This window comes from Panthera uncia, assembly GCF_023721935.1.
Source record: "Panthera uncia isolate 11264 chromosome B3 unlocalized genomic scaffold, Puncia_PCG_1.0 HiC_scaffold_1, whole genome shotgun sequence".
NCBI lineage: Eukaryota > Metazoa > Chordata > Mammalia > Carnivora > Felidae > Panthera > Panthera uncia.
In genome coordinates this window covers 107978083-107991062 of record NW_026057582.1, presented here as the reverse complement: position 1 = coordinate 107991062, position 12980 = coordinate 107978083, and the positions used below count along the sequence as shown (strand labels likewise).

The following is a 12980-nucleotide window of genomic DNA, read 5'->3' as shown; positions in this document are numbered from 1 at the left end:
AAGTGAAAAAAGTCAATCTCAAAAGTATACAATATACTGTATGATTCTACTTATGTAATATTCTTGAAATGATAAAATTATGGAAATGGGGCAGATAATAGTGGTTACCAGTGGTTAGGGGGGTGTGAAAGCAGGAGGGGAGTTGGTGTAGCTATAAAAGGGTAACATAAGAGATCCTCATGGAATGGTTAATGTATCTTATACCAACATATTTATCTTGGTTGTGATATTTTACCATCGTGTTAAAAAATATTACCATTGGATGCAATGAGTAAAGAGCTCATTAACTAGATCTCTTCATATTATTTCTTACAACTGCATGTTTATAGTTATCAAAAAATAAAAATTTTAATTAAAAAATAATAGGTCACAACAATGAGAGCACTACACACCTATTACAATGATGAAAACCCAAAACACTGACAACGCCAAATGCTGGTGAGGATGTGGAGCAACAGGAACTCTCATTCATTGCTGGTGGGAATGATAAATGGTACAGCCTCTTTGGAAGGCCGTTTCATGGTTTCTACAAACCTAAAAATGCTCTTGTCATACAACCCCACAACACAATTGTGCTCCTTGGTATTAGCTCAAAGGAATTGAAAACTTATGTCCATACAAATACCTGCTTATGGTTATTTATAGCAGCTTTACTCATAATTGCCAAAACTTGGAAGCAGCCAAAATGTCCTTTACTGGTAAGTGGATAAATAGACTATGGTACATCCAGATGATGGAATATTATTCAGAGAGCTATTAAGCCATGAAAAGACACAACAAAATCTTAAATGTGTATTGTTAAGTGACAGAAGCCAATGTGAAAAAGCTATATACTGTATGAGTCCAACTACGTGATGTTCTAGAAAAGGCAAAACTATGGAAACAGGAAAAAGATCCGTGGTTGCCAGGGGTTGATGGGAGGGAGGGATGAATAGGCAGCGCAGAGAGGATTTTTAGGGCAGTGAAACTACTCTTTATGACACTATAATGGTGGAAAAATATCACTATACATTTGGCCAAACTTACAGAATATACCACCAAGGGTGAACCCTAATTTAAAATACAGACTTCGAGTTATAATGATACAACAATGTAGATTTAGCAATTGTAACAAATATACCACTTCAGTGGGGGATGTTGATAATGGGAGAGGCTATACATGTGTGAGTATATATGGGAAATCCCTGCACTTTCTGCTTAATTTGCCTAAAACTGCTCTAAAAAATAAAGTTCATTTTTTAAAAAGTAAAACTATTAAAACACTAGAATAAAAAAGAGGAATTTTGTAAAATCTAAGAGAAGGAAAGGTGACACAAAAAACAAAACATAAAGGCACCCAAAGGAAAAAAATATATAAATTTGAATTTATAAATATTTTCAATTTATACATGGAAATATCAAAATACAAATAGTAAACTAGACAAAATAGCTGTAAAAATATGACACAAAATTCCAATTCCCTTGTTACACAAAAAGATTGTATGTATCACTAAGGAAAAGCAAACCAGTAGAGAAATAAACATAAGCAAGCCATTTGCAGAAATAAAAATTTTTAAAAAATGCCCAACCTCACTCATAATTAAAGAAATATACATTAAAGCAACAACTAGGTAACACTTTTCATCTATCAGATTGGCCAAAATATAAAAGTTTGCTAACTTTGCATGTTCAAAGATATGAAAAAAAAAAACTGGCATAATTGAAATTCATGTCTACTTAAAAACCTGCACACAGATGTTTATAGCAGTATTCATAATTGCCAAAACTTGACAGTAACCAAGATGTCTTTCAATAGGTGAATGTATAAACTGTGGTACATCCATACAATGGAATATTAGCACTAAAAGAAAGCTGTTAAGCCACATAAAGACATGGAGGGATTTTAAATGCATATCGTTAAGTGAAGCCAATCTTAAAAGGCTATATTCTATAAGATTCTAACTACATGACATTCCAGAAAAGACAAACCTGTAGAGAGAGTAAAAATATCAGTTTTACCAGAGTTTGGAGGGATGGGGGAGGAAGAGAGAGGGATGAATAGGTGATGCACAGGGAATTTTTAGGGCAAACTACTGTGTATGATACTGTAATGGTGGATACATGTTACTATACATTTGTCAAAACCCATAGAATGTACAACACAAAGAGTGAACCTTAATGTAAACTATGGACCTTCAGTTAATAATAATGTATCAATATTTGTTCATCACTTGTAAAAAATGTACCACACTAAGATGTAAATAATACAGGAAACTATGGTAGACTAGAGGGAGGTATTTAGGAACTCTGTATTTTCCCATCAATTTCTCTGTAAGACTACAATTGTTCCAAAAGAATAAAGATCTAATTAAAAAAATTTTTAATGTCTATTTATTTTTGAGAGAGAGAGAGAGACAGAGTGCAAGTGGGGGAGGGGACAGAGAGAGAGGGAAACACGGAATCGGAAGCAGGCTCCAGGCTCTGAGCTGTCAGCACAGAGCCAGACATGGGGCTCAAACCCACGAACCCGTGAGACCATGACCTGAGCCAAAGTGGGACGCTTTCAAACGACTGAGCCACGCAGGAGCCCCAATAAAGTTCTAATTTTAAAAAACAGGTCACCATTAGAGGATTCTATGAACTAAATTATTTTGAAAACTGTTAAAGAAAGATTTTATGTCTTTCCAATATATCCCAGACCCCTAGGGAATCAAATAATAGAGAGGAAGTTTCTCATTACAGACATATTCCAGCTAATAAGGAAGGGATGATACGTCCATTTTGCAACACTGATCAATAATCTATCTAGATAATGATTATCAAAGGCTGCTCTATAAATACAAAAGCAAACACAACCAGATGGAAGGATACTACACTATCTTGACAAAAAAAGAGACAAACCTGGGTCTGATAAAGTCTGACAGACTCAACTATCAATTTACAGAAGATAGAGAAGACAGGAAAACATATAAATGGCATCATGGGGATACAATCAGCAAAATCCACAGGTGTAAAACTATAGGTCAAATGACCAATTGCTTTGACAAATAAGTTTCAAGGGGGAAAGATTAAAAGACTTACGAGTCATATCAACCAATCTCAGTGTGTGAACTTTATTTGATCTTGATTCATACAAATTCTAAATTTAAAAATTATTAGTTGAAAATTTGAACATTGACTGGGTATTTGATGATGCTAAAGAATCATTAAATTTGTATGTGTGATGAAATTGTGGTAGTTTTTTTTTTTTAAACTTAAAGAGCTTCATACTGTCATATTTACAAATGAAATGAAAAGTATCTGGGATTTAATTCAACATTAAGTAGGAAAGAGGAGAAACGGTGGGGGTTTGGGTGAAACAGGACTGGTCGTTAGCAGATCATTGTTGAAACCGGATGACAGTCACATAGGTTTATTACGTTAATCTGCTGACTTTTCACATGTTTGAAATCTTCTAAAGTAAAATTATTTTTTAAAATAAGCAACACACACACACGCACAAAATAAATAAACAAAAAAATCCAGTGAAGAGTGTTGTTGTGAAACAAAACCCGTGTGGTCTTTTGGGTAGGAATTCTTTTTGATCCCTGCTACTCTCTCAGTCTCCATATCCATGCAATCACCAAATACTGTTGATTCCTACCTCTAAACTAACACTTCTTTCGAACTAGTCCAAGCTAAACTTGGCCTTTGCATGGTGCACCTCTACTTCTGTCTACCTTCAAAACTACAGCCAGAGTGTTTTGTTTTTTTTTTTAACACAAATTTGATCATACCTCATCCTTTGCTTAAAGTCCACAAATGCTCCTCACTGATCATAGGATAAGAGCTGACATCGTCAGTACACGCTTTAAAGCCTCACAGGATCTACTCCAACCCTGTGTACCTGACCAGCTCCATCTTGAGATGTTCTGCCTACCTTTCTACACTCGTTACTTCTTGAACTTGCCATACTCATTCCCAACTCAGAGCATCACACCTGTTGTTGCCTCTGCTTGGAATGCCTCCTTCTCCCTACACACACCTTAATCCTTCAGATCTCACCTTAAATGCTACTTTCTCAGGGTAGCTTTCCCATTATTTTGGTCTAGGTGAGGTCAAATTCCTCACAGATTCTTACTGATTGGTCACAACTGAAATTTAAAAATTATTGAAGTCATTTATTTAACATCTGTCTTTCTCAAAGAGAGAAGGAACTAGGTCTTACTATATCCCCAAAGCCTAGCATTTTGTCCTGCACCTATGTGTAGGAGGTCAATAAGCCTCCAGTAAGCTAAAACTACTGGCTCGGTGAATGAATAAATGAATTTAAATATAATACCGATCAAATCATGAAAGAGAATTACTTGCCCCATGATCATGATACTACACAATTAACCTTAATTTCATTAGTCATACTCCGAACAAAAGATTTGCAAAGCTTCAATATAAATGTATAGAAACAAACAAAAGGAGGAAGTGAGAATGACTACGTTATAAACCCAAATTACAGTCACTCACTGATATTCCAGAAGTACTTAATAACAAAGAAAAAGGGTTGTATCTTCATATACCATCCACCTTTGAAAGGAGGCAGACATATATGCAAATAAAAGTTCTGATTCAAGTTCCAACTTTGCTATTCAGACTGAAAACTCTCAGTTTCTCTGAAAGAGTAATAAAGACCATATGTACTAAAATCTTACATTTATATTCAATTATTTAAAACAGGCTACATACAGATTGCACACAGTCTCTTGACTTTCAATAAAACAAGTGAATTTAATCTATTCAAGTAAAATCAAAGCTTAAACATTTTAAAGATTAGATCTTCATAATTTTTTAAGTTAATTAATGAGGAAAAAAAACTACGAACTCCTGAACCAAAATTTTATTTTAAATTATTAGGCTTTAGTGCACATGAGAATATTTTAGAACATATGACATGTAGAGATGTTGGCACATTGAACAGTAGAAAATATTTTGTTATACAACTTGTGAATCACTAATGTGCTTATTTCTTCTGTGAAGTGAATGCATAGTTTGTTTCAATCAATTTTTGTCATGGAATATCAAGTAGGTGCAACATTTTTATATTATTGTTTAATAACTTCCTAATAAGGTTTTGAGTTTCTAGTTGACTTACACATAATATTTTTTTCAATGTATTGAAGACTGTAGTAGCCTTTTCTCTCATCTCTGGTGGAACATATTTAATATCCAAATATTCAGATAATTTAGACCTAGAATTGTACAGCATGTTAATTACAGTTTCAATGTCATCAATTTCACTACTGCTTCGGCCAAGTGGTAAGAACTGGGATCTATACATTTTTTGTAATTTATGTTCTGCTGCTTCTGCTAAAGCAAGGCTTCGTTTTAGGTGCTCTCTAGAGGCTCGAATGTCCTCTCTGTATTCTGGCTTGAGGCTTTCAACAAGAGGTGCCTGCCGCACCTGTGAACTAATATCTGAAATTTTTTTCAAAATGTCTTCATTATTCAAAATCTGTGGGTGTCTTCCAAATGTTATTGTTTCAAGTGTTCCCACTGTATATTCGCCTGAGAGCTGAGGAACATCTTCTGGTTCTGTGACAGTATCCATGTCAGTGCTCCTACTTAAAGGGGTGACATCTGGACTTGTGGATGATTTAGTAACATTTGGCAATGGCTTTGGCGCCTCAGTGGATCTTACTTCTGAATCTGGCTCTGGCTCTGGCTCTTTAATAATATAAGGTTCATCGGCATGTAAAACAACCGAAACATTATTTGGTTTAATTGACCAGAATGCTGTACTTTCAGTAGATTTTTCCTTCCTTCCTGGCATTGTGAAGCCTCCAGTAGGAGAAGTTGTGGTTTCTTCACTGACAGGATTCATTAAAACATCATTTTCAGTTGAAGTGTCTCCATGTGTAATTATCTCCTTAAATCTTGATAACTTTGGTCCTATAGAATGAGCATTATTTGGAGACTTTGATTTTTCCTCACGACCTGGCTCCCTAGTAGGAACACTTAGTATTAGGTTCTGTAAAACTTCTACATAATGATTTAAGTTTTGTTCTTCATCAGGCGTCACAGTTATACCTTAAGGGGAAAAAAATCAAATGGTAACACTTAGTATTACATATTGACATATTGACAGAATCTACTGACCTAAATTTACTTCATATATTATCACTTAAAAGTTGAGATAAAGAACCAAGAAATAAAGCACTTTTGACTCAGTCAACTCTCACTTATATAAACAAAATTATTTTTTCAGATTGTTAAACAGATGAACAAGGTTAGTGTAAAAGTTGCGTATTAACACAATTCTCTATATTTTTTCGCTCCTACCTCCCATATAACTTATGATTCTGTAGGCAGTTTATTAAAACAAAATTCCTGATTATAATCTCTAGAAGTGGTGTGTTGGAATTGCCTCATACTGGCTCACTAGAGCCAATTATTAAATTTTTAGGAATTTTGTAAGCCAAATGTTAAACATAGACACTCTTAAAAATTATTTTAATTTGCAATTAGATATATTGTATCAGAAATAAAGGCAATAAATATTCAAAATTCATCACTTCTTATTTTTATGTCATTTTACTATTATCTATGGTCTTGAGGTTATTTACATCTTGCATAGCTGTATGGCAGAAATGCTTGCAATAGTGTACTACTCTATATCTCTTTCTATGTCCCTGTTCAGTAATGTCAAATACATAGCTTGAAACCAACGATGGTGGGAGTATTTACATCATATAAATGGGCAAATGCTATAAATCTAGGTTTACTAGTCTCTCCAAAAAATCATTTGTTGAACATTTACCAGTATCCAACTGCCCTCAACCCAGCAAAGCTCTAACTACAGCCTGTGGGTCATATCCACCTAACTGTTTTCGTAAATAAAGTTTTCTTGTAATCCAGCCAGTCTCGTCCATTTGTTTATGTATTATCTATGGCTGCTTTGGGTTGCAACAATAGAATTGAGTAGTTGCCATAGAGACCATATGGTATACAAATACTGAAAATACTTACTATCTGGCCCTTCACAGAAAACGTTTGCCAATTCCTGCTCTAAACCATCAACATTTCACTCTTAACACAAAATGGCAGTTTTTGGTTTTTTTTTTAATTCAAGGTAATTAATATACAGTGTAGTATTAGTTTCAGGAGTAGAACCCAGTGATTCATCACTTACATATAACGCCCAGTGCTCATCCCAACAAGTGCCCTCCTTAATGCCCATCACCCATTTAGCCCATCCCCCCACCCACCTCTCCTCCAGCAACCCTCAGTTTGCTCTCTGTATTTAAGAGTCTTATGGTTTGCCTCCCTCTCTGTTTTTATCTTATTTTTCCTTCCCTTCCCCTATGATCATCTGTTTTGTTTCTTAAATTCCACACATGAGTGAAATTACGGTATTTGTCTTTCTCTGACTGACTTATTTCACTTAGTATAATACACTCTAGTTCAAAAATGGCAGTTCTATTTATACTGGTATTTTGCAGCATCTGAGTGGTTGATGAAGCTTCTCATTTCCAACATGGAAAACAAAAAAGATAATTGAATAAGATATTCTGAAATTCTGCTCAACTCCCCTTTTCTTAAAACAGCTTTTAATTTTAAGTGCTGGGATTTTATACATGTCATTTTGAAATCATTTTGCCACTATCATATATATAAATGGCTTAATTGAAGAAAGTAAGTCACTTTTTACCAAACTGTCATGCATAACTCATACCTAAACCCTCCCTCTTCAGGCAAAATGAAATAACAAACTTTCTGTTCAGAAGGCACTTCTATTCAGCACTTCGGGAAGCACAAAAAAGAAAAAAAAAAAAAAAAAAAAAAAAAAAAAAAGCTTTATATTTACATGTTTTTCCTCTCTTCCTTAACTCTTCTGTTGCAACTTAGAGAGACCAGATGGATATTTAACCAAAATTGAAAGCTTATTTCTCAATTTTAAAAATTTCTTAATAAGAACATTTTAGTGAGGCAGAGACAGTGGAAAGATACCAGACTTGTCTGGAGATCTGACTCTAAAAGTAGATTCTGTGTTTCATGTTATGCTTAGAAAAGCCTTGCATACTTCAAGATCCATATGATGATGATGGGTGAGGAAAAAAGAGGAGGTAGATTTTGATAATGACCTTGTAATATTTATATATATATTTTAAGTAGGTCCACACCCAGTGTGGAGCCCAATGCAGGGCTTGAACTCACAACCCTGAGATCAAGACCTGAGCTGAGATCAGGAGTCTGTCCCTTAGCCAACTGAGCCATCCAGGTGCCCCAAACCTTGTAATAATTTTCTTAAAATCACTGACACAGTATCAAACATTTTTGTCCGTGAATTGTGGATTTTTAAAAAGGAACTAGAAGGTTAACATACCTAACTCTTGTGAGCTATTGCCTATTTTGTGTCAGTCTCAGCCTACCTATAGTAAGACTACCAGCTAGAAATGCCTGGTGGTACTCACCTGGGCTTGGCCATTGTGGGGTGGGGGCAGCTGTTTCCACAGAAGAGTCCCCTTTCCAAACCAATGTGACCACTGGACTGACCCTTGTGGTTCTTACTATAATTGCAAAACACCCTTCAGCAACAACCATCAGGAAATTTGGGGGGAAAAAAGTTTATTACTTACAAGATCTTGAAATTGCATAGCACACCTGGGGCCACACTGGGGGAGGAGGACGGGGTGGACGGGGTGGAGAAAGAGAAAGAAAGAGAGGGAGGGAGAGAGCACCCTAGAAAGCACCGGAGAGAGGGTGGTAGGGGTGGAGAGTGCAAATGGGACAGGGGTTCTTTTTTTGTTGGGGTCAAATGTGGGGACCCTAGGGTTCACTCTTTATCGAATTTAAAACATTAAGACCATGAATTTGAAGCACAGGAAAGGAAAAAACAAGTAGCCCAAAAGGTCAGTTATCAAAGTCAATTAAGATCTCTAAAATAAATGAACCAGGGTGGCCTGCTGGCAATGTGTTTATTCAAGATAGCAGTCTTTGAAATGGATGGCTCTTTGAAATAGATGCCTCTACAATCAAAGCTTAAGTCTTGCCTTTGCATTACAAAAAAGAAAAATACTACAACTGTCAGGGTTTATACTACATTGATTCTGAGGAGAGGAAATGGGACCAGAGTTGGTCATTAAAGAGGACTAGCCTTCTCCGTATATAGTATCTTACTCTCTAGAAACACACAAGCACACACACCCAATCACTTAATATAGTAAACCAGTAAAACTCACATTTTAAAAGGGAAAATAACTTATTTATGTATTCTCATGGGTATGTAAATCATTGTCCTGAATCTATAGTTTTCCTGGAGGAAAATATTAAAGTAATAGGTAGCCTACTGCAGTGAAAATTTTTTTTTTGATTTTTGTCCTGTGGGTACCACTTTCTAACATCATGACCTTAGATAATTACTTAATTTCTCTGAACATTTACTTAACTATAAAATTAAGATACTGTATCTACCTGGAACCAAACAGATACTTGAAAACACTTTAAAAGTTCTATAAAGAAAACTCCTGACATTTCTCAGCTTAAAATATAAATTTAAATCCTTAAAAAAAAAACATTAAAAATATGTCTTGGATCCTATCTATAAAAAACCTTAGACCCTTTCCCACTAAAGACAGAAACAAGATCAGGATACTAAGATTTCCATTACCACTTAACATCGTGTTGGAGGTTATTAGTAATTAGACAACAAAAATAATTGGAAGCATGAGAATTGGGAAGAAAAAGGTTAAACTATCTTTATGTGTAAACGATATAATAATACTTCCAGACAACACAAAAGAATTCATTGAAAAGCTCCTACAAGGACTAAGAGAATTTAGTAAAGTAGCAAGTTATAAAATCAATCTATGAAAATCGATATACAAATATAAACCAGTTAAAAGATGAGAAAGAAGATGCTATTTTGATAACAAATAATGAAAGAAAATATCTAATCATAAATTTAAAAAAACATGCCCAAAACTATAGGAGTAATTCTATTAGGCTGAATATAGGCATGCAGAGGTCAGGTCCTCATCTCTGGAACCTGTAAATGTTACCTTATAAGAAAAAAAGGTCTTTGCAGATATGATTAAGTTAGGGATCTTGACAGGGGATTATCCTAGATTATCTGGGTGAACTCTACATCCAATCACAAATGTTTTTATAAGAGAGAGACAGAGATCTGATACCCAGAAGAAGAAGAGGGTAATATAGAGGAGGAAGCAGAGAATAGAGTGAAATGGCCATAAAACACAGAACGCTGGCAGCTACCAGAAGCTAGAAGAGCCAATTAAAATATTATCTCTTGGGGCACCTGAGTGGCTCAGTCAGTTAAGCATCTGACTTCAGCTCAGGTCATGATCTCATGGTTCGTGGGTTCAAGCCCCGCATCAGGCTCTCTGCTGTCAGCTTGGAGCCTGGAGCCTGCTTTGGATTCTGTGTCTCCCTCTCTCTCTGCCCCTCCCCTGCTAACACTCACTCTCTCTCTCTCTCTCTCAAAAAGATAAATAAACATTTAAAAAATCTCTTAGAGCTTGCAGAGGGAACACAGCTCTGCCTTACACCTTGATTTTGGCTCAGTGAAACTGATTTTAGACTTATGGCCTCTAAAACTGTGAGAGAATAAATTTCTGCTATTTTGAGACACCAAGTTCATGGTAATTTGTAATATAGCAGCCACAGAAAACTGATATAGGAATATAATAAAATCTTCTGAAAGACATAATGCAAGCTTTAGCAAGTGGAAAGATATACCATGTTCTTAGACAAAAAGATTCAACATCATAAAGATGCTCAGATGTCATGTTCTCTCTGTTAAGGTATACATTTAATATGATTCTAACAAAATATCACTATTTCCTGGAGTTATAAAAATGGATTTTAAAGTTCATCAGGAAGGAAAACTGAGTGAGAATAGCCCAAAAAATGGGGGCTAGATAGACCCAATAGACATGAAATTATATTATAAAGCCTCTGTTATAAATCTAGTATAGCACTGCACATGAATATTCAGATAAATGGAACAGAACAGAAAAGATAGAAACAGACCCAACTGTATATGGAAAAATAGCTCAAAGTGAGGGGAGCTTTCAATTTATAAACTTATTCTAGCTAATAAATGAAGAAGCCACTTAGAATATGACATTTTGCAATGATTATTAATATCAGTGATTGTTTATACCCCCCAAAAGATACAAAATCAGATATTATCTATTTCCTGATGAAAGAATACAATACCACCGATGAAGCAGTCTTGCAAAAACAGTCAAAACCTGAATCTAACGATTTTTCTAGGTCTAACTAACAATATACTGAAAATCCATGGGACAACAAACAAAGGAAGATATAAACTATGCCATAGGGATATAATCAGGAAAATCTAGACTGTGGGAAACTATAGGACATATGATCCAATTTCCTAACAATTACATCGCAAGGAGAAAAACAGAGATGAAAGAAGAATATACATTAAAATGGAATTAAAAGACATATCAATGAATTACATGTATGAATCTTATTTGAATCCCAATTCATCCAAACAAAATTGAAGAGAGAAAATCAGGAAAGTTTGAACATTGGCCAGATATCTGATAATACTCAGGAATTATTATCTTTTTAGGTGTGAAACTAACATTGTTATTGTGTTTAAGTACTTATATTTAGTCTTCATATTGAAATATTTACTAATGAAATTACATGATGTTTGGAATTTGCTTCTAAAAAATTCAAATCTGAGAAGTTAGAGAGAGGGACCAGGAAGATGAGAGGGAAAGGAATATCAATAAAACAAGATTAATTATGGGTTAGTAGTTGAGTCTGGTTATAGATATATGGAGATTTATTATACCATTATTTCTACTTGTGTATATATTTAAATTTCTCCATAATGAATTTTTTTTATATATGTTTTGGAAAATTTTCAATTCTGGGCCACTATTCACATACAAATCTAAAATCTGCAGCCAACAAAGGCCTAAGTGCTTTTAAAAAGACATTGCCATTAGATGGTAGGCTGCTAAACACTCCATTTTTAATCATTTAGCTTGTCCCTTCTCAAAGTAGTAAACAGGACACCCAAGTCACTATTAGGTGAAGGAGATTGTCAAAGGACTGGAAAAGGACATCCTTACTGCTAGTGGATTCCTAAAAAAAACTGAAGTACTCATTATCCCTTTACACTATTACTTAGGCAACATTAAAAAGCCTGTTCATGGCTGCTGAACGATACAGCACCCTACTTTCTACCTTGCTTTTCTTCGCTTCTTCATGTACCTTTTGTCTCCATATTGTTCTGTTGTTAAATCCATCCACTCCCACACACTTCCCACCTCCTACTTTTGTCCCACTAAAAAATCTACATACTTCATAGTGACTTCATAGTTCTACTAATCAGGACTGCTCTTGCAAATCAATTTGATCTTTATACAGATATTTGCAAGCAAGGTAGTAAAAGATAGTCAAGACTCCAATATCCCTACAAATGGTCCTGGCCACTATGAAAACCTGCTTTTCCTCTTTCTTCAGAAGTTATGAGAAAGAGGAACAAAATTCACATTCTTACAAAGACCAGACTACTCTGCTAGAAGTTGAGTTTTTGTACTTTGGATACTTGTAGTTTACCCTGGCACGCTTTATAATATCCCCCTCTCTCTTTACCAGTCAATGTTCCAGCCAAACAGAGCAATGTCTCCAGGTAATGTTCCAGCTAAACAGGGCAATGTCTCCAAATGAGGACAAGTAAGAACCTCTTCCACCTTGAGAAATCATAATGCTGCTTTCCAGTGCCTCTAGTAAGCAGGATGGCTCCCTGCAAAGCAGGTTTACAGTTTAACATGAATCATAGATATGGATGTCACAGCTGTGCTTGAGACTATCTGTACTTCTTTTCTTGAAATAGTACAAGGGAGAATGAGTCACATGACAGGAATAATAGGAAACTAAACAAAATGGTAAAACAACTGCAGGGAACAAAAGTGGCACCAAATCTGAAGAGCAAAATTTCAAGACAGTGATTGAAAAGACCATCA

The 12980-nt window shown here is 35.2% G+C and overlaps 1 protein-coding gene across 1 annotated transcript in view; it reads right to left on the bottom strand.

Moving 5' to 3' along the window:
• Window positions 1-4834: 4834 nt before the first annotated feature.
• SPESP1 (sperm equatorial segment protein 1) overlaps window positions 4835-12980 on the bottom strand; it is a 32752-nt gene continuing 24606 nt past the window's right edge. The window contains exon 2 of the mRNA XM_049613810.1: window positions 4835-6039. Within this exon, the coding sequence (XP_049469767.1) occupies window positions 5021-6039 (1019 nt within the window). The 3' untranslated portion in view covers window positions 4835-5020. The remainder of the gene's footprint in view (window positions 6040-12980) is intronic.